The following is a 16,470-nucleotide window of genomic DNA, read 5'->3' as shown; positions in this document are numbered from 1 at the left end:
TATGTGATTTCATATGCCACAACTTGTAAAATTAATTCCTTTAAACTCCAGGCAAAGAGAACATTATTGGCATAAACAATCCTCACAAAATGCTAATGTTCATAAAATGCCATGTAGGCTTGAAAATAAGGAGTATGTAGGAAATCAAATGACTAGGTTTCATACATAGTGAGTAGTGGGTGAAGGTTAAAGGAGTGAGGGGAGAGTGGAAGAAGTGATGGAAAAGATGACAGCAGGAAAACAAGGTGCGCAGCTGTTTAAGCAAGAGTTGCTGTCCAAGGGGAGGCATGAAAAAACACACACCCTCCTATTGAAGCACACCTTCACACACACACACACACACTTAGATGGACACACACATGCACACTAACACCCTTGAGTTTTAATGATGTGATGAGGGCATGAAAGGGTAACACAGTGGGGATAGCACGGGTGTGGAAGAAGCACTTTTTTCTGCTGTGACAGACAAAATCTGGCATGTGCTATGAAGAGGAGGGGGAGTTGCTGCCTTTTCCTCCACTATCTCCTCTCCTCTGACTCTTTTTCTCACTCTGTCTGCTTCTTTCCACAGTGCTTAATGCAGGACAGGTGCAAAGAGCGCACAGGCCAAGTCTATTACAAACTAAAAAGCCAAGTGAATGAGGAGGGGTGCTGTTTTTGCCAATCAGCAGCCAAAGCCAATTACCCGCCAACGCATCTCCAACGAGTTGACCTCACTCAGGTTGTCAGCCAACAAATGTTAGTCACAGTTCCTCACCCTACTAACTATTCTACAGTATCTCAAGATGAGTAAATATTACATTCATGCAAATACAGTAGATCATTTGTGCTAGAAGTTAATAGTGTGCTTGAATGGGTATGTGTATGCAAGTGTTGCAAATGAATAGCTTGAATATGCATGTTTGTGCATGCACGTTCTTCTGTATGCACTGTTCTTTTGAAAAGACACTGTATGGTGTGTTCACAAACAAATGTTGAATGAATACAGGCTCACTCGTGGACACAAAAGCAGGCAATTAGAGCTCAGTGAAAAGACTCACGCATGCAATGTATCAGCATGTGAAAAAAAAAAAGACCGTCCAAATGTATCTGATTTCCCTCAAAACCACACTCAACCTTGCATAAAATTAAGCTTGGAGAAGGACACAAACCAAAACAAACACAGTGAACAAGCGGAGAGGTGAGAGTAGGAGGTTAAATGTCGCTTAGCAACTGGTGGCTCTGTTGCTCTTGGTCACCTTTCACCTTTGTCTGGCTGACACATGTCACAACTCTGTGTGTGAGATGGCCACACACACCGACTTCTCTCACACAAAAGCTAAACCTGCCCACTCAGACTTGTGAGCTGTGTTTAGGGAGAGCTCTACCATTCTTCATTTTCATTTCCATTCATTTTTTGCACTGCAAGATATCATAATATGAGATAAACCTTCCCTATAGGGCTAATAATAGTACTTGGATATATAACTGAAATCATTACTACATTACATATTCAGTAAGTTTCTGATATCAATAAGTATCACAACAGGGCAAATGCATGTAAAATTACATTCAAGCTGACATTCAAAGCAGTGCTCAGTTTTATGCACTGCATGAATCCAAAAACTAATAAATCTCAGTTCCACATCCACATGCAAAAATGTTTCCTCCTCCCACACAGAGTTCAATCAAGCAGAAAGATTCTTCTCACCTGTTGTGTTGCTTGATAAGCGCTGTGACCCGGTCAGATTGTGAGCCCAGGTCTCTGGAGTATCGCACCAGGTCGTTCAGTTGGCCTTTCAACTTCTCTGCCATCGGCTCGGCGCTCTGCAAGCCCTCCAGTATATTCTAAACAACACAAAACAGGCACCAGCTGGGTCAGTGCGTGCGTGCGTGTGTGTGTGTGTGTGTGTGTGTCAAGGGAAGACAAGCATCCAACAGATCTGCATGACACCCTTCAATAAGTGCACTCGCATTCCTATTCACACCCTGGCTCGGTCCTTTTCGCTCTTCTCACATTCACACACACACAAACACGCGCTCCAACAAACACACACACACACACACACGCTCCAACACATACTCACAGTGCAGCTTGTACAATAGCATTTCTGTTCTTCGCGGAGTGTGGCAGGAAGGAGCAGTGGATAACGTTCTCCCGCTTTCCTCAGCGTGCCTCACATTCTGCACTCATACAGTCATGAAATCCTGTCCCATGAAATATGTACAATATATCTCCCTCTCTCTGACTCTCACTCGCTCGCTCTCTTCCTGACGTCTGACCAATAAACAACGTTCCCTCCCTGCCTGTTCTCCTGGACTCGTTGCTCTCCTCTCCCTCTTCTCCTTCCCTCCCTCCTATCCTTCTACTACTTTCTCTTCCCTCCGCTCTCCTCGGTCTCTCTCCCTCCTCCCACTCCCTCCACTTATTCCCTCTCACACATTTTTCCTCCTTCTCACTCTCTCTCACGCTCACTCCCCGTGGAATTCAGCTGTCAGCCCTCACAGATGCGGGATTGGTTCAAACGCGCACAAACGAGCGCGTAACGAAAACAAGCCTGGACACAGGAAACAGGCTGGAGGAGGAGAGAGAGGACCGGAGGAGGGGGAAGACTCCTCCTCTGTTCTTTGACAACCCCAAATTGAGGAAAGCCAGAGAAAGGCATGGCCGAAGAAGCCTGGGGAGGGGTATGACATGTTCTTGACAATACAGAAAAATTGTCACACTGTAAACATCCTGTAGAGGTTCGAAGCAGAGCAGCAGGGGAGGTGAGGAGCAGGAGCATCTAAGAAATAACCCCTGTAGCTGAGAAAGACATCACTGTACACTCCAGTTCAAACAAGTCAAAGTACAGACAGAGGAATAAGGAAAGAAATGGAAAGAGAGAATGTTTGGGAGGGAGAGATAGTGGAGAAGAATGGCGAAAAAAAACAACAAAAGGGGGAGGGGTTGAGGGGACAGAGGGGGAAGACAGAATGAGAAAATGAGGGAAACTGATGGGATTGTAGCTGTCACTCTTTCGTCATCCCAGTAAAGCTGATTTACAAAACTAATCTGTTTTTCGGATTTACAAATAGAATGGATAATTACTGACAGAGAAAGCATAGCTGAATGCAGAGGATGTAAGTCTGCACGGGGTGTGTGTGTGTATGTGTGTGAGTGTGGGTACTTTCAATTTAACAATGCTAATCACCTTCTCTGAAATTAACATAGTACAGTACTGCACAGTAGCCACTATCAGCTTTTTACACAGTTCGCCAGTCCAAATTCCAGTTGAACAGAAGAGTTTTTATTATTTAGCCTATTATTTTTAAATAAACTATTGTGACCAGATGAACAGTAAATGATTTAGACATTATGCTGCCATTTATTTAAATCCCATGCTACAGTACCTTAGCCAGCTGCCATCCCTCCACTGCTTCCTCGCCATTGCTCCGCCCTTCCGCTTTAATCAACTCCTGGCTCCACCCCCTGAGTCGTCCGTCTAGCTCTTTCAACTCATCCTCCAGCCGAGCAGTCAGACGGTCATATTCCTCCTCCGAGGCTGCAGCAGCGGCCAGGGCCCCCTCCAGACCGTCCCTGGCCCTCAGAGCGGCCCCCTCCCATTGCTCCAGAGCCTGGGATAGCGCCCCCAGCTGTCGGTCCATGGCCTCGCAGCCTCCTGCCGCCGTGTGCTCTGCTGTAGAAGCTGCGGTCCGACGCACCCGACTGAGGCGCTCTCGGCCTTCTAGTAGCCGACACTCCACACGCTCCTGAAATGACGGGGAGACAGGAGACAAAGTTGCTACGGAAACAGTGGCTACGGCGACTGCAACCTCTGGTTGTGCAGTCGATTCTATTTAAAGCTGCCTACATCACTCCATCACTTTCTATCTGTACTTCTTTGATTCTGCCTTTGCGCCATCAGTTCTGATGTATATTTGTTTAAATTGCTATCAAAGTAATCTCTCAGTCCTCCATCCTTCTCCGCCTCCACCTCTCAATTCTGTGTGGAAAGGTAGCACTTGAAAGGCAGGGGACGTGAAAAGCAAACACTTGAGTGTGATGCGATAGCAGCAAGCTGATAGAGGGATTAAAAGGAGAAAAAACTGCATCTGATCATTTTAGTGTGCGTGAGAAGGATATGAACATTAACCTTGAAACCATGAACAGGAAATAGAAAATGGTGCAACTAGCTTGTGTATACAACAAATTATATTTCCGCGTCTATTAAAATGCTTCTCACTATGGCTCTACAAACACACGTTTATAATGTGATAATTAGGACCCATGTGAGAAATTTAAATGCAAATCAATATCTGCTCACATATTTCCTCTCCTCTGTAATTACAGAATTATTGAAAAGGGAAAAGCGTAGGCATTAATTCCACTGCTGCTCTCTTTTATGTTTTGTTTATTTTTAACACAGTAATAGACCAACTTATTGGTATTAAAATGTGCCAGGAGAAATGGTGATATTTGGCTCTGATATGGGAACAAACTGTGCATCAATTTCAATTTCCTGCCATAGTTTGCACTCTTTCATAGCCGGAGTCCATTAAGATTAGATAGATTCAGATATCTGTAACTCAAGAATCAGTTACCTTAGCAACAGATAATAGATATACCACCTTTAAACTGAGTGTAGTTTCACACACAACACGTGCTGTTGGGATATGCCTGCAGCATGATTTACACTCACAATGGTGTTAATTCAGTGAAACATTGCTTACTGTTACATAGTACCTCAAAATGAAAACATTCTGTACAATCTATCAGCAACACTGGGTTGAATTACCATCCTGATGCACTCTTATGATCTGCATTACTGATGTACAGAGTGGTAAAACTGTTTCAATACACAACACTGCAAACCAACACTGTCAAACAATATACCTTTTGATTTTATATAGATTAAAGTTAAATATTATAAAATAAATGTTTACATCAAAATACACCAAACAGATATTGTGAAATGTGATCTGTCAATGTATGGATCAGGAACCCCATTTTCTCAGGAATTGTGGAATTAAGAATTGGTTTCTAGGCAAAAGTGACCAAAGTGTGCAGACAGAAGACAAACGTCTCCATAGGTGTGAAGAGGAAGTATCAGTCAGCATCAAAACAACGGCAAGTCATACTGTCTTTCAGTGTAAAAAGATCTTGTACTATATACTAATATTGAATACCAAATTTTACTAAATGTAAAATCCACAAGTTAGAGCTTTCTGTTTGTATTCTGACACACTTCCTTACCCTCACTTCTGATAGTTTCTTTCTGATGGAAGCAGAATCTCCTAATGTATCAGACCAATGCTGTAGCTCCTCTCCTGCAGTCATCAGCCAATCAGTGAGCTCCCTAACGGCCTCCAGGTACTCCTGGTGTTCCAACACCACAGCCTGCGCCAGGCGTACTCTCTCCTAAAGAATGGACACAAATAATGTACATGTTCATTCTTTGGTAACTGGTAATATCGCTGAAAGGATATTTTACTATCTACTGTACCAGGGGATAAAGTAACATCCTACATACCTCCACCAAAGCTGTGAGGTCATCAAACTGCACCTGCAGTTGGGTGCGGGCACCATGATTGAAACTTGCATCACTAGTCTTCTTGAAGAGTTCTCTGGCTTTTTCCTCCAGGCTAGACAATGCCACCTGGTGGTCTTCCAGGTCAGCCAGCAGGGCTCTGAGTCTCTCTAACTGCGAGGCCTTCTCTCTGGGACCCGGCTGAGGGGTGAGGGGGGCACACACCTCCCGCTCCACAGCCTCCATCCAGCACCGCAGTTGGGCAGCACTCTCCAAGTATCCGCCCCACTGTGACACGGTCCACTCTAATCGACTGGAGGGAAGAGGACGGGTGTGTTAGTGTGTGACGGGCCCATATGGGAAATATGCTTTGTGAATGAAAAAGAAAAAATCTGATCAATCTAATATGTACAGAATCCAACATGTCGGCAGGGTCTATAAAACCTGCTAAAAATACAGATCATCTGTTCAAAGTTGTAACAGAATACCATTTTGAGGATGTTGAACTCATGTCTATCAGACTTATTGATCTGAATGCTTTGGTATGTAGGAAATATTAAGAATATGCAGCTGTATGAATATGTGTAAAGTTTAAGTAATACAACGAGTTCTGACATTATTATACAAATGTATTGGTTGGTTTAAATTCACATAATATTTACATAATCTTGGCACATAAAATCTGTTAATAAAATGCTGGAGGTTAAAAAAACTGTACCTTTTTAACTGTCCTATACTGGTACAGTGTAAAATTCAGACCCATGATATGGCCAAGAAATATAAATTGTCTGTAATACTGGCTTATTGCCTTTATCCCCTTTTATGGGGTAGTTCAAATACGCACGGGCACAGATACACACCCATAATTTTCCTTGCCATCTGTTACCCCTGCATGTACAAATAACACCAATATCCGCACACTCACACACACATGCACCTCTATTTCACCTGCTACCCCTCTCCTCCTCCTGTTATCCTTTTCCCTTAAAACACAAACACACCCCATGTGTGACCCACTGTTTGCCATCCACCATTTAGTCCCTAATGAGATAAATTTTTTCTAGGAGGGGCCATAATTGCTCCATTAAACACACACACACACACACACACACACAAAACTCATATGCATGTGCATGCTGTCATACATGCACACACACAGAAAAACACACACAAAATCAGACTCATCAATCAGAGTTACAAAATGAGACTAATATTTCTCATTATGTATTTAACCTAATGGTAATTAATGGCATTGAGACATCAATCTATCATGATGAAAATAACCAGTTCCCAAGAGAGAGGATTTTGGCACACAGGTAAATGGCCTCTAAAATATCCAGGGGTAAAAACTTTTTAATCGTACATAAAATCAGCCAGAAAAATGGGATAGTTAAATTAAAATCTGTTTACAGTTCACAGCAACATGTCCAGTTATTGTTCATGCAATTCTTTCAATCTTATCATATGGGAATCATGACAACAGATTATATTTAAGCAGCCTCTGTACCTGTGGCAGCTCATGGCAGTCACAAGCAGCGTCGCCCATGCATCCTCCACCTCCTGAAGCTGAGAGCGCACCACTTCCTGTCCGGCGGCTCCATAGCTGCGCAGGGCCAACTCACCCTTACCCATCGCCATATTCAGCTTGACCTCACCCTCCCCCTTCAAAAGCAGGATGTCCTGTGCAAACAGAGCCAGGTTAGAGTGAATTGGATTTACACATCTGAATTATGGATTAATCCGTTCTCAAGCAAACAGCCCCCTCTTGTGGTCACTGAAGTAACTGTGTGCAACTGCTGTATTAGAACAAAATGACTCAATATAAAAACAATATGATATGTGCACACTTAAAGATTCAAGTAACAGTTATTTAATGCATTTTATCGCATCCTTATCTTGTGTTGTGCATTTTTGTGCAAATTGTCATTCTGTGTCTCCATCATTACTACCAAGACATTTTTCTGCAACTTTGCGGTAGTTGGCTATTAAATTAGTTCTGCTTTGAATTCAGTTTCCCCTCTCTCACCTGCACAGCCTCCAGCCTCTGCTCCAACTGCTCTTTGGTCCCCATGGTGCTGTCTACTGTACCCAGTCTCTCCTGGATTTCCTCTAGCCAGGCCCAAACCCCCTGGAGCGTTTCCCCAAAGGCCTGGCTTTCCTGACAGCCTCGCAGCCTCTCCCTGGCTGCCTTCAGCAGGGCTTGGTGCTCCATCTGGAGCTGGCCTGTCACTCTGCCCTCTCCTCCTGACCCCCGTCCTGCTTCAGACAGAGACTGGGCCTCCTGGCAGACACGCTCGATTGAGTCCCTAGAAAGAAACGGTAATATGTTATTTTTCAGAATGTTCAACAGCTAATTAAAATGCATCTTTGAAATATGGCCTCACACACCCACATGTACATACCGTCTTGCTAGCAGCTCCTTATGGAGGTTTTCCATCCTCTCCAGCTCTTCCGTGATGTCAGGGGCACCTTGTTGGCTGTCTGCCCCGAGAACAGGCTCGCTCTTGAGGCTGATCTCCATCTGCTTAAGCCAGTTTCTTACACCTTCCACAGTCTCATTGAAACTGGAAAAGAGAGGAGAAGCGATATATATTTCCGATCAGCTGACACCTGGCAAACTACATTGCATAAATACAAGATGCAAGAAAGCGATGACCTACTTTTTCAAGAGATCAATACTCTCTTCCAAGTCATGTTGGGACTGAGAGCAGCCGTCCAGGTAGTTCCTCCACTCTCTCTGACAGGAGGAGAGATGCTCTTGAACCTGTGTGGCTCCAGCTTTTGAGAGGTGGAGTTGGAGACTCTCAGCCTCCTCACAAACCTTAGCGAGACGCTCCTCACCCTTGGACGTCTGCTCTAATGACACCTGTGGATGTAGGCGGGGAAAATGTGTGACCAATAAAATCTGACATGTCCCTGCTAAGTTTTTAAGTGCCACAACCCTTAGATCTAGATTTACCACAATCATTGTGTAGGTAAAATATGTCTACCTAAGACACTCAGCACAATTCCTGATTGTACAGTATTTAATGATGATTTATTTCTAAGATAATACAGGAAATTATGTGGAAAGTATAAACATCACTGTTAAATATAAACTTAAATATTTACTGTGATACAACTATTATTATCACTTTAATCAGTTAAATTTTAATTCAGTATAAAATTATCGTGGTGCGACAAAGTTTTAAAGCTTGCAGGTACTGAAGGAAAACTGAAAACTGACAGACCTGATTATACCTTTTTATTGACTGTAGTGCCCTACAAGTAGTAACTGCACCATCAGGACTATAAGAGCATTTATAACTTTACCTTCAGCCGTTGCAACTTGGCTCCAAGGATGGCAACATCTCCTGATTGATTCGAACATTCTTTTAACTCCAACTTTAGATTGACAAGCCAGGAGTGGAAGCCTTGGATGAGCTCTGCTTAGAGGAAGAGAAGGAAAATGTAAGATGAAAAGAAAAAGAAATTATATAATGATGACAAGCTGAGTAAAATGGATGTACAGTAAAAAGAAAAGCAGATAAGATATACGTATATAAATATACATATATATATATATATATATATATATACATATATACATAAGAGCGAGAACGGGAGATATGTTGAGGCAGATGGGAAGCGTGGGCGTGTCCACACTGTGCAGCGCCAGGTTGCCTTGGCAACAAGCCCAAAATGACTCCCTCAAGAGCAGATGTGACGAGAGCGACATTACTCTCCGAGGCACAGGTGTGTGTCTGAGCAATGAGAGCGCACTAGCGTACCAGACAGTGTGTGTCAATGGGGTGTGCGTTGTAGTGGGCGATTTGAGTGTGCTCTGGGGGAAAATGTTGGATAATCATCTCTAAATCTGCTGCACCACTAACATGAACAAATGACATGCATCATGTAGTAGTACACTGTTTCACTGGGTGATTATGGGATGTTAAGTGTTATTAACATTCTATGTTTTAGTGGCTACCTGAGTGCTGCCACTGTTACAAAAAATGCTTAAAATATTGAGTGAGGTAAAGGAAATTAAAGCACTCTTGGAAAAAACTAATATGCCATTAAAGTGATTCTCTCCAGGATAAATCTAACTCCACAAAATGAAATATAACCACAAAATGTACCGGTAATATCTCTTATCTCTTACCGTTGAAGTGGAGTTGTAGCCCGTCCTGCAGGCTGCCCCTGGTCTTGGCACAGCGCTGGGCAACAGCCTCTGTTCGCTTGGCAATAGAGGTGAGGTCAGAGGAGAGGCGAGACAGCTCCTGAGAGGGATGCGACCTGCACAGGGCACTCAGAGCATCTCTTGCCGAGTCCATGTCTGCCCTCTGTTGCTGAACAACACTCTGCAGGTCCTGTAACAGAAGAGCAGTAAGAGATAAGAATGTGTTCATCATTAAGGAATGAGTAGAAACAGTGACACGTGTGCTGCATACATACCGCAGAAGTGTCATAGAATAGACTGTCTGAAGAGTACTATACCCAAAGGCTGTGCTCACAATTTAATTAAGGAAATACTTGAATCGAGTAGTGTCCTGGTATGTTAATTGTAATGAGGGCAATAACTTTGCTAATGAATGCAACAAATAGTGAATATGGCATTTCTATATCCTTTCTGTGTCACGCATGGTTGGTAGTTATATGAACTTCTTTAAAAGAAAAATGCAAAGTAAGACTAGGAAGAATGATTCATTTTTGTATAAAGTTTCTATATATTTCTGGAATTGTTGTGTTGCTGTGCCGGTAGGGTCATACCTTAACTGTGCCAATGTCTTCAGGTGAAGTAGCTTCAGTGAGATCAGATAAGGAACCCTCAACTGTCGCCAGCCGCTCGGCCATCTGGGACATGAGGTCCTCCAGTCGCTGCTTCTGAAAACTGAAGTAGGTCAGAGTGTGTTTGGCCTGGTTGTACACCTCCTGCGCATGGGCCATTTTCTTCCTCAGGTCTGACTCCAGGACCTGGTTCAATAAGAGACATTTAGGAGCATTATACAAACAATATCAGAAATCAACAACATGCAGACAGTGAAGAGTATATTCAAATATCTGTACAGCACTACATGATTAACGTGCTTCACTGTGCTTCTGATGTCCTTTTATATACTCTACATGTATACTTTGAGGTTTTATTTTTGTTAGTTTTGTGATAGCACTTGAAATCTATACTTAACGCAGTTTTAGAGGTAATGCTATATCTAGATTGTCATTCCTGCAACAGCAACACACTCAAAAAACACAACACAACATATTCATTTCACAACATCTACAAAAACATTTATCCAATAGCAAACATTCAGGATTTAAGGGGATTGCTTTAATAGTTTAATTTTCACCTGCTTCAACAAAAAAAGGGAAAAATCCCCACTGCTGAGCCAAAAAAGCTCTTTGTTTCAGTTTCAATTGAAGTTATACCATATACATTTATTCCATACATTGTCATTAAGAATAAAAATATGTATTATCAATTATCGAATAAATATGTAGCTATACATATATAATAATATATTATTATTATTAAGTCCCCCTGTATTTCTCTTTTTGCCACCACATTTACCTGCATTTGTAGCGGGGTTTCCTGCAGTTTGGCTCGCTCTTTTAACTCCGTCACTCTCTCCTGCAGAGCATCCAGCCTCTGCTCCCTCTTCTCAACCTCAGCCTGTAGATCAGAGAGCAGGACATTTCATTTAATCACACCAACTATGAGCTCATTCTGAATATCACACCACCAACATCATTCAAACACTCATTCACGCAGACTGTCCAGCTTGATCTGACCTGAAAGGTGGCGAGGAGGATCTCCGTCTTCTCCTTGTCACTGAGATCAGTGACGCTGTCAGTGAGGTCAGCGATGGAGGTGGCAGCCCATTGGTTGATGTCCTGCTCCATGTTCTTGAGGTCGTCCCATAGGGTCACACAGTAGCCCAGTCTTTCTGTGTTGGTTTGTATTCTCTCTGACACCTGAAAGAAACAGAGACAGCAACGTGTCTGAGTACAGAACAGGATACATTTCAACAGGATTTATTTCCCTCTTTATGTTTAGTTTTCTCTCTCTGTCTCCCTGTAACAAGGGATGGTATGCTTTACTGGGAGATGGGAGGAAATCGAGACTTAATTGGTTTGACAGATGTGGGGATGAGAAGTGAGAGAGAGACAGAAAAGCAGATAACGTGTCTAGACTTGTTTATATTTCTGTCTCATTTGTGACAGCTGAGCAGCCAACTAAATCCCACAAGAGGAGAAAATGGAAAAAAGGGAAAAAAAGAAATAAAGATCATTAAGAGAGGAGCAGTGCGCGTGTTTGTCGGAGCTGTATTGTGGACGTCATAATTGTTTTTATTTTCATAGTCACAGTCAACAACTCCATAAAGCCTTTCATACTTTTTATAGTTGTTATCATATTTCAGCTCTGGACCTGGACAAAACAATTTTGACAGTTTTTGGAAAATTCACATAGTAACACAATTTATTAGTGTCAAATCAATTTATTATTTCACCCAAGTCTGACCCAGTAGTTCTAAGATATGACTGCACTTGTCTAAATGAAGAACATCTTCATGATTTCCACTATCAAGGCCTCTTTACCAAAACAGATATGTGGCATGGTGTGTCTGTCTGAGCACCACTCACCTCCAGCCACTGGTCCCTTAATGTCTCCATGTCTTTCTGGATGGAGCGCATATCCGAGTTGGGAACCTTCTCCAGCTCTCTCTGCAGGTCCTCCACTGTGCTGATGAGCTGGTCCATGTCTTCCTGTTTTTCTCTGAGGTCAGACTGGACCGTCTCATGCTGGAGGGACAGAGAAGAGCACCGAAGGAATGACAACAGACCACCACTAGAGGGAGAGATACCGTACAAACTGGGAAGGGAAGAGTGTAATTCTCTGTCTGAGAATCACTGATTTTAAGAAAGGAAAACAAAAAACAAACTGTTGCTGCAGAGTGAAAGCTGTATCTCCAACTTTGGTGATTTTAAATATGTGGACAAATTAAAGGATTTCTTGTTTTTTTAATGAGTTGAGGAAATTTCTCTGTTTCTTAAACAAACTAAACCACATCAAAAACTATATAAAAGTGGACTATGACACATACAGCCTTATTTGTTTAAAATATTAATCCTAACTACAAATTCTGTTAACCCTATGCTACATTTGAAAAGAAGCAGGAAAAAAAATCATTATTTTCTTCTAACCCGTGTAAAAGTCCTTTTGGCCTCCAGAGCATTATGGTTATGATCAGGCAGGTTGTGAGCGACAGCCTGGGCGTTCTCTACAGCAGTGCTGAGGATCGACTTCAGGTTTTGGAACTGACGAAGAAGATCTACCACAACTCCACTCTGTTCCTGACTGCATGGGAAGAGAAAGAAAAAGGTCAAAGCTTCTTCTATCTTCTTAATTGGCAGTGAATGTAAGATGTTAAAATTACAACAGATTCTGCATTTGTTGTGTTTCCATTTTAAAATCATCAGACATTATTCTACCCATCCTACTGATCAGATCAATAAGAAATGTCCTCTCTCTCCTCATCCTCACCCGTTGCTGATCAAAGTCCTGACGTTCTCCCAGGCTGTCTTCACTAGGGCCACCTCTCTGAGAGCCTCCCCAGCCAGCTCACTGTCTCTCTGGGCCAGCTGGCATCCCTTCTCCTCTAACCACTGTTGTGAGTGCTGCAAGGACTGGAGCTCATCCTCCAGCTGGACGAAGAAACGCAGTCTGGGAGAAGTAGATGCGGAAGAAAACAATAGGGGTTACAAGCTTGATTCCAGCATCATATATATCAAATTTGAATGGATTCATTTGTCCATCTAGAGTTGGCTTCATTTATATACTGTACATTCTGGAGGAGTTTGGCAAGCGTTAAGTCTCTGAATCAAAGGCTCACATAATCTATTTGAAAGTGACAAAGAATATATTCAACAATGTATTTTAAGAACAACAAAGCTTTAGGAGAAACAGAGGTCTTTCCACAGATGTGTCAAACTGCAGTTACACAAAAACATTTTGATCCTGTAAGTCAAATTCAAATTCAAAAGTCTTCAAAAAAGAGTTTCAGATATCAATATGCTTATTGAAGAACAATAAATTGAGCCCAAAAGTTAATAGATATATTATCAGCTAAAGGACTAAAGTTGTTGTGTACAGTTTATATAGGACTGATTTTGATCTGGCTTTTAGAGGTCATACAGAATCAGGCAATACAAACTACGCTGATACTAACATACTGTAATAGATCTAGGGACCTGAAGTGTTTTGATTACCATGTGCGTACCTGTTTTGAAAGGCCTGTACAGAACTCTCTCTGGCCCCCTCTTGCCTTGTTTCATCCTCCAGTTTCTTTAAATTCTTCATCACTTCCTCCCTTCTCCCCCTGAAGGAGCTCCACAGGGCCGCTAAAGCATCTGCTTCGCTCTGCCTCCATCCCACACCCCTCTGTACCTCCTCCAGAGCCATTGTGAGGGCCACTGCCTGTCCCCTGCAAGAAGTTCTTCCCTGAGGATGGCTCACATCTTTGGAGCCACGCCACTCTGCACCACACAGGTGAAGGTGTGCCTTGCTCAGTTGCCCATCTAACCCCACTGCTTCAGCCTCAAGCCGGGCCACATCTTTAGCAACTTCCCCTATTCCACGATGAAGCTCCTCAGCTTTACAACGATCCCAGCTCCCCCTGCCCTCCACAGCCTCATGAAGGTGGCGCACAGCCTTAGCTGTTTCTCCATGCTTCTCAAGGAAAGTCTTTAACTCAGTCAGGCACTCTTTACGGAGGAGCAGTAGACGCTGGGATTCATTGAGGGGTTGTAGGCAGTCTTCCCTCCAGCCCTGGAGCTGCTGCTGGGCCTCTGGAGTAGAGCAGCGAAGCAGGGAGAACTCTCTTTGTTGGAGAGTCTCTTTCAGTGATGCATGAGCCTGTAGCTGTACTTCGTGCTCCTGGAGCGAGATGGTTCAATTAGATACATTTCTATGAGATCCAACAGCAATCAATATAAACCTGCTTACTGTAACTGCACAAAGTCCATAAAGGACATTCAATTATTGATTTCTCACCTTGAGCTTAGTAACTGCAACCGCAAGATCAGCAACATCAACCTGTGAAGTGCTTCTCAAGCCGGACAGGAAGTTTTCACTCCTTTGGGTCAATGTCAGAAGTGCCTGGTCAAATAGCTCCAGCTGTGACAACTGAGATTCTAGCAGCTCAAGCCTAGAATAAGACATTAATTACGATTTTGAAAGGGGTATATTTAAACAAAACAAGCAACTTGGAAAAAATAAATGTATGGAGAAATCATGAAATTTACACAATCTGTACGAAATGTAAAACAAGAGTATTGCCTGTGTGATATGCTGTTCTTCAGAGAAGTGCATCTCTCCTGTAGTTGTGTGAGATCATCACTAAGCTCTTGGATGCAAGCTTCAGGCGCTGTGGGATACAGACACAGCCCAAGATTTACAAGACCCTGGAGGAGGGCCTCATAGGACGGTGTCTCCCTCTGCATTTCCTGTACAGGTAAATAAATATTTTAAAATGATGCAACACAAAAATAGCAGAAAACATCCTGTATAATAGGCGAAGTAAACATGAAACTCAAGGGGGCAGATAAACACAGACAAAAGAAACAAAACTGTCTACATAACACAAAACATTTTTTGCAAATGAAACAAATACTTCAAGAGAACAAAACCATAGAAGTGAGAAACAATCAAGAAATAGTCAACTTTACCTGTACATTTTGTAGTTCATTCCTAAGCTTTACTTTGTCTGCAGACAGCAGTTCAGTGTCTGGACAGCAAACAGACTCACATCTGTCTAGCCAGGTTTTCATAGACGAATTCTCCTTTTCAAATCTGCAGATACAAAGGTGACACTCTGAAATGAAAATGCATTTTATGCAGCGCTATCTTTAGAATGAACAGCATAAATGTTGATCCGAACACCAGATTGACACCGCTAAAAATCAGTATACACACAATGATGCACACACACACACACACACACACACAATAATGCTGTCTGGGTGTTATTTTTTTATCTGACCATGGCTTAGTATGAAGGACAGTGTCAAAATAGAGCAACCGTATCTCGCCAGTGCACCCAGCGCTGTAAGTAATCCCTCATGCATACACCTGCGGGGGAGGAGATGAGGTTGACTATAGAGGAACACACAACCGCACAGACACATATAAACCAAGTTTAGCAGCATAAAAACAGAGCACAAACAGATACCATGTGACTGAATCATTATTTTTTTTCCTTGTGAATAATACAAAGAATAAGAGACAATCACTCTATTTTGTGAACAAAGAGAACGATAAGAAAAGCATATTATTAGAATAGGAATGCGATGGCTGACTGCGGGACAGACAGATGGAGTCAAAGACAAGATTTTCCTCTACATTACACTAAGATGAGGGAATGATTCAGGAAATAAAGACAATTGGCAGAGAGATTCAACAGAAAGGGCAGGAGATATGTAATAAAAGAGTATTCAATATGGTGAAATATTCAGCACATTGTTGAATAAGGCTGGAATATTTCGCTTCATAGGGTGTATCAGGATAACACAGAGCTATGTTTCTTTCACTCATTGCCTAATATTTATCTGTTTCTTCCAGACAAATATGCAGGCAAGTGTAATTTATTGAACACATGGTCCAGTTTTCTGGAATAGTGCACAGACATGGGCACATATGACTGTTTATTGTACCTTTGCCACAGCGCTAGAAGGCTCTCTAATGTAGATTGCTTTTCTGCGGCCTTTCCCATAAAGTCTCCCTGTTGCTTCTGGAGGTTAGCCACCTCTTCCTCCAGCTGGCTGCCCTCTCCGAGCCTCTTCATGGCCGAACACAAAGCCATCAGCCTGGGCTTCAGCTGCTCGACAGCCTGGCAGACCTCCTGGAGAAAACGACCATGGACTTGTAATCAACTCCACAGTGGCTACAAAGTAAAACCCTTGAACACACAGCATATTAAAACGGAAAACCAACACAATGCTCATT

At 42.6% G+C, this 16,470-nt stretch overlaps 1 protein-coding gene across 1 annotated transcript in view; it reads right to left on the bottom strand.

Annotated features, from left to right (window-relative positions):
- syne1a (spectrin repeat containing, nuclear envelope 1a) overlaps positions 1–16,470 on the bottom strand; it is a 144,537-nt gene that overhangs the window by 74,412 nt on the left and 53,655 nt on the right. Inside the window, exons 38-58 of the mRNA XM_044329976.1 lie at positions 16,179–16,366; positions 15,195–15,318; positions 14,806–14,972; positions 14,521–14,674; positions 13,748–14,403; positions 13,012–13,191; positions 12,672–12,825; positions 12,111–12,269; positions 11,259–11,441; positions 11,038–11,139; positions 10,239–10,442; positions 9,631–9,838; positions 8,802–8,914; positions 8,150–8,355; positions 7,892–8,053; positions 7,516–7,795; positions 6,997–7,169; positions 5,493–5,802; positions 5,216–5,380; positions 3,373–3,732; positions 1,691–1,827 (exon numbers count right to left, since the gene is read on the bottom strand). Of these exons, the coding sequence (XP_044185911.1) occupies positions 1,691–1,827; positions 3,373–3,732; positions 5,216–5,380; positions 5,493–5,802; positions 6,997–7,169; positions 7,516–7,795; positions 7,892–8,053; positions 8,150–8,355; positions 8,802–8,914; positions 9,631–9,838; positions 10,239–10,442; positions 11,038–11,139; positions 11,259–11,441; positions 12,111–12,269; positions 12,672–12,825; positions 13,012–13,191; positions 13,748–14,403; positions 14,521–14,674; positions 14,806–14,972; positions 15,195–15,318; positions 16,179–16,366 (4,385 nt within the window). The remainder of the gene's footprint in view (positions 1–1,690; positions 1,828–3,372; positions 3,733–5,215; positions 5,381–5,492; positions 5,803–6,996; positions 7,170–7,515; positions 7,796–7,891; positions 8,054–8,149; positions 8,356–8,801; positions 8,915–9,630; positions 9,839–10,238; positions 10,443–11,037; positions 11,140–11,258; positions 11,442–12,110; positions 12,270–12,671; positions 12,826–13,011; positions 13,192–13,747; positions 14,404–14,520; positions 14,675–14,805; positions 14,973–15,194; positions 15,319–16,178; positions 16,367–16,470) is intronic.

The sequence above is a fragment of the Thunnus albacares genome, chromosome 16, assembly GCF_914725855.1.
Source record: "Thunnus albacares chromosome 16, fThuAlb1.1, whole genome shotgun sequence".
Taxonomy (NCBI): Eukaryota; Metazoa; Chordata; class Actinopteri; order Scombriformes; family Scombridae; genus Thunnus; species Thunnus albacares.
This window is presented reverse-complemented; position numbering and strand designations above follow the sequence as displayed.